This window comes from Cryptomeria japonica, chromosome 2 (genome assembly GCF_030272615.1).
Source record: "Cryptomeria japonica chromosome 2, Sugi_1.0, whole genome shotgun sequence".
In the NCBI taxonomy this organism is placed as follows: Eukaryota; Viridiplantae; Streptophyta; class Pinopsida; order Cupressales; family Cupressaceae; genus Cryptomeria; species Cryptomeria japonica.
Genome location: NC_081406.1, coordinates 488529072 through 488534129, shown reverse-complemented (window position 1 = coordinate 488534129; position 5058 = coordinate 488529072). Strand labels below are relative to the sequence as shown.

General features: G+C 42.9%; 1 protein-coding gene across 1 annotated transcript; it reads left to right on the top strand.

Moving 5' to 3' along the window:
- The first annotated feature begins 895 nt into the window (after positions 1-895).
- On the top strand, positions 896-2355 carry LOC131863796 (uncharacterized). The gene is made up of 3 exons (XM_059215139.1): positions 896-1452; positions 1647-1960; positions 2060-2355. The coding sequence occupies exons 1-3, from the start codon at positions 896-898 to the stop codon at positions 2353-2355; spliced, it is 1167 nt and encodes a 388-aa protein (XP_059071122.1).
- Positions 2356-5058: the final 2703 nt, after the last annotated feature.

Below are 5058 nucleotides of genomic sequence, written 5' to 3'. Positions count from 1 at the left end.
GTTGGTGCAATTGCAGATTAGAGCTTGGGAAATATCAATCCGAGTTTTGTATCGGAGGCCGCAAGTGATGAGGTCATTCACCTTTGCTCAGATATGCAAGTAGGGGTGGAAGAACTTTCTAACTCCATCCCAGGTCAAGAGAAGTTGCATCAGGCCTTTGTGTTGGATGGAGATAAGTCCACTGTGCTAGTGTCAGGTGGATTGCCTGAACAGGTTGTTGAGTTCTCTCACAGGCAAGGACTTAGTTTGGGAGAAGAGAAAGAGGATCAAGTGTGTAAGGGCAGTGGCTGGGATGGTGATTCTCGAATTGAAGGGAAGCGGCTGGAGATAGGTGTTGGGCCTATTGAAAAGGAAAGCAAAATAGGAGGAGGGTATCCATCTCAGCATAGATTCTACAACACCTCAGAGGATGGGTTGAAGTATCAGGAGAAGGGTGAAGTGCTAAGTCACTGGTAGTGGTTGAGGACCCTAGTGTGAATGTAGAAGGGAATATAATTAGATACAAGGACATTCACATGTCCCCGAGCAAGGGTAATGGAGTAACAAGAGAGTTGGAGTCTAAGGAGGAGGAAGGTTTAAGTGATGATTCTCTGGGACTGTCAGCAAAAGTAGGGGAGATAGAAGTGAGGACTATCAAATAGTCTAATTTAAATCCCCCTAAGTCTAAAGGAAATTTGAGAGGTAGAAAGAATAGGCATAGATTGCTTGAGGAAGTAGGCAACATGAAGGGCCAGACAAGGCTTCTAAGATCCAGAAGAGACTTATTCTCTCCTGGGCAGCAATGAAGTTCCTAACCTGGAATGTTAGGGGCTGTAATGCCCCTAACAAGCATCGTCTGGTCAAAAGAGGTTTTGATTAGGCCAAGCCAGAAGTAATTTGTATTCAGGAAACTAAGATGGGTCGTGATGTTGTTGCTTGCATTTTCAAGGTTAGGCAGAAATGGTCGGGTCACTTTGTGGATTCAGATGGGGCGTCAGGTGATTTGGGCATTTTGTGGAATCCTTTGGCTGTTCATGTGGAAGTTGTGTCAAGCTCTAAGTATTGGCAAATGGTTAAGGTGATCTCGAAGACTATGAATTTCTCTTGCTTTCTTGTTAATGTCTATGGGCCGACTCTGGTTATAGAGAAGTGTAAATTATGGGAGGATGTCTCCAGGAGCCTTGAGGAAGTGAGGCCCCTTTTAGCCATCATGGCTAGAGATTTCAATGCCACCCTCTCTTCTTCTGAGAAGCATGGAGGGGTGAGGAGATTGAGTCGTTCACATCTGGATTTCCAATCCTTTGTTAATGACAATGTTTTTCTAGAAGTGGTTGCTAAAGGAGGGGATTTCACTTGGACTAATAGGCACAGAGGTATTTCCAATATTGCTGAGAAATTGGATAGATTCTTCCTTGCAAGAGATTGGAGTGTTGCCTCTATTGTTTTTGAGGCTAAGGTACTTGCCATCTCAAGGTCAGACCATTTTCTGGTCTCCTTGGTTGTGCAAAATGATATTGTCCCAATTCGATGTCCCTTCAAGATGGAAAAGATGTGGTTTAGGGAACCGAGTTTTTAAGAGCTGGTAGTGGGGTGGTGGAAGGGTTCCTGGCCTATCAATTTTTCAAAAAGCTTAGCTATGTGAACCAGAAATTAAAATCTTGGAATAGGGAGGTGTTTGGTAATATTTTTGATGAGAAGAGAAGACTCGAAAGTGAACTGGGGGCCTTGAATGCTAAAGTCATGGCAGATGGTATGGATGAAGTGGATTCCCTAACGGAGAAAGACCTTCTTAGTAGGTATGGAGAATTTTTGCAATCAGAGGAGATCTATTGGAAACAGAAGTCGTGGGTTAATTGGTTGAGAGAGGGTGACATAAATACAAAATTATTTCATAGTTCGGTGAAAGCAAGGCGAAGTCTTAACAGAATTCTTTCTTTGAGGCTTGAGGATAGTTCAATTATTGAAGACCCAGATAGTATAGGTAAAGAGGCTGTGAGTTTCTTTGAAAATTTGTGGAAGAAGAATGGGATAGCCTAGTTGGGGGTTCAAGTGGAGATTTTGGAGCTAATCCCTTCTTTAGTTTCAAGGGAGGACAACTCCATGCTAGAGGAGCCTGTTTCTCTAAAGGAAGTTAAAGTCGTGGTGTTTGGGTTGGGTGGGGAGAAGGCACCAGGCCTAGATGGGTTTCAAGCATTCTTTTTCCAATCCTTCTGGGAGGTGCTTGGAGAGGAGTTGCTTGCTATGGTTGAAGAGTCTAGATCCAGAGGCTTTGTTTTGAAGGAATTCAACTGTACGATGGTGGTGCTCATTCCTAAAAAGGCCAAGCCGGCTGGGATGGAGGAGTTTCATCCTATTTCATTGTGCAATACCATCTAAAAAATCATTTCAAAAGTTGCTGCCAATAGGCTTAAGTTAATTCTTGATAAGTTCTGATTAATAGGAAAAATAGGTTTTAAGGACCCAAAACCTTTAACAAAGGAGATTAAATAGGATCATCAAAGAGAATCCAGACCAAGAAAGAACAACTAACACAATGACTGGCAATAAAGCTAGTAAACAGAAAGGATAGCAATGGAAAAAAACAACAAAACAAAGAAACCAGAGAAAACACTGCACAATTATAAAGCCTTCAGGAGGTCCTCCGCCTTAATCTTTAGTTGGTCGTAATTGGCTAGAGCTGCTTTAAGTTCATCCAAGTCCTTATTTGGCTTATTCTCCTTCTTTTTTCCACTGGTTCTTGTTCTGGGTCCTTGAAAATCTCCTGTTCCTTCAGTGTCAAGGTCAATTTCCAGGGTATCCTTCTCCTCCTCCAAATTGCTTATGAGGGTTTTGGTTTTGCCAGCAGAGGCCTTCAGAATGTTTAAGCTTTTCTCTGCGATAATTTTAAGCCATTCCTCAATTTTTCTGACTTTATTGATAGTTTCTGCCATTGTTTGATCAATAGCATTGGCATTTGCTTTCCTCTCAATCAGGTCTTTCTCAATTTGCTCAAATCTGGGGTTGAAGGAAACTCTCATATTTTCAGCTCTAGCAATAGTTTTGGTTAAATTCTTGATAAGTTGATCTCCTGTGAGCAAAGTGGTTTTACCCCTGGAAGGAATATTGTGGATTGGGTGATTGTGGCCCATGAAGCTATTCATATGGCAATGAAGGGTGGACAGAGGAGAATGGTTTTAAAGCTTGATATCTGGAAAGCCTATGATAGGGTGGATAGGTCTTTTCTTGTGGCTGTGTTGGAAAGATTTGGTTTTTGTAAGTCCTAGATTAAATGGATTTCTAGTATGATTATGCAGTTCTCAGCTTCGATTTTAGTTAATGGCAGCCCTCATGGCTTCTTTTCAACGTCTAGGGGTATTTGGCAAGGGGACCCAATATCCCCCTTTCTCTTCATTTTGATGGCTGAAGTTCTTGGACGATCGATTGCTGGTAAGAGAGATCAAGGGTTGTGGAAGGGTATTGAGATTGCTCAAGGGGTTGTCCCCACAACTCATTCTCAGTTTGCGGATGACACCTGTCTATTTGGTGTTGCTTCTATGTGCGAGGCCTCAGTCATGAAGAAAGTCTTGGATAGATTCACGGGGACGACTGGTCAGGAGATAAACTGGCTCAAATCAGAGGTTTTTTTCTTTCATACGGAAGGTTGGTCACAGAGAGCTATTGCTAGAGTGTTCAGGATAAAGATTGGTCAACTCCTTGGTAAGTTCCTTCGCATGCCGCTCTTTGCTGGAGGAGGAAAGTCAGAAATGTGGAAAGGGTTGCTTGATGGGTGTAAAGCTAAGATGGAGGGCTAGAAGAGTAAGTGGCTTTCTTTGGCTGGGTGCATCCTAATGCTGAAGATAGTTGTTTCGGCTATGCCTATTATCCCAATGGCTTGCTTCAAACTACCAGCCTCTATCATCAAGAATATGCAATAGAAAATGAGAAAGTTTTTGTGGAATGGTAGTCAGGATCAGGATAAAGTTCCTCTCATGGCTTGGGATAGAGTTTGCAAACCCAAAGGTGGGGGAGGGGCGGGACTTTGTGATTGGAAGATTATCAATGAGGCCATGGGGGCGAAGTTGGTTTGGCAAATGTATAGTAAACCGGAACAGAGATGGGTCAAAATTTTACAAGCTAAGTATTTGGATAGCAGGGAAAAGGAAAGGATCCTAACAGTGAGAGATCCCCCAAGAGGGTCAGCTTTGTGGAATTTTTTGGTGAGTTGTAGAAGCCTGATAACAAATCACATTTCTTGGCGTATTGGTGATGGGCATAAGGCGAACTTTTGGTAGGACTCCTGGGATGGACATCCATCTTTAGAATCCCAGGCTCTTCAACAGACAATTTTAAAGACTGGACAGGTTTGGGGCTCTAAGGTGTACGATTTTTTGATGAATGATACGCCCTTGCTGAGGCAGAGAAGGAGCTGGAAAGACCCTAGGGATTTAAATTTGGGGGAAGCGGAGGAAAGGTATCTGCACAAGATCATGGGTAACCGTGAGGTTTCATTCTCAAAGGAGGATGAAATTATTTGGTGTGGGTCAAAGAATGGTTGTTACTCGGTGAAAGTAGGAATCACTCTTTTGGAAAGAGATGCCAAGACAAAGGAATGGGAATCTAAGATTTGTTGGAACAATGTGTGCCTTCTAAAATATGGAACCTTTGTGTGGCTGGCTGGCAATAAGCGGATTCTTTCTGGAGATCGCTTGAAGAAAATGAGGTTTGCAGGTCCTTTTCGTTGTATTCTATGTGAAAAGGCTGAGGAGGATGTGGATCATCTTTTGCTAAATTGTGAATTTGCTCAGATGGCATGGCTTTTTGAGTTGCAGAGATTGAATTGGATGGGCCCCATGGTTGGGAAATTGTGTGAATGGCTGGAATCTTGGCCGAGTTTGGGTAAAAATTACATCTTTGCTGCTATTTGGAAGATCTTGCCCTCTACCGTGTTATGGGAACTCTGGAAGGAGCGAAACCGGAGAGTGTTTGATGGTAGAGCGGAAAATTGTGAGTAGTTTTTGACTAGACTGGAGAGGGCCATCTCAGAATTGGTTACGAATGCTGCCTCTAATGTGAATCTAGCCAAGACTCCTTTCTCACAAG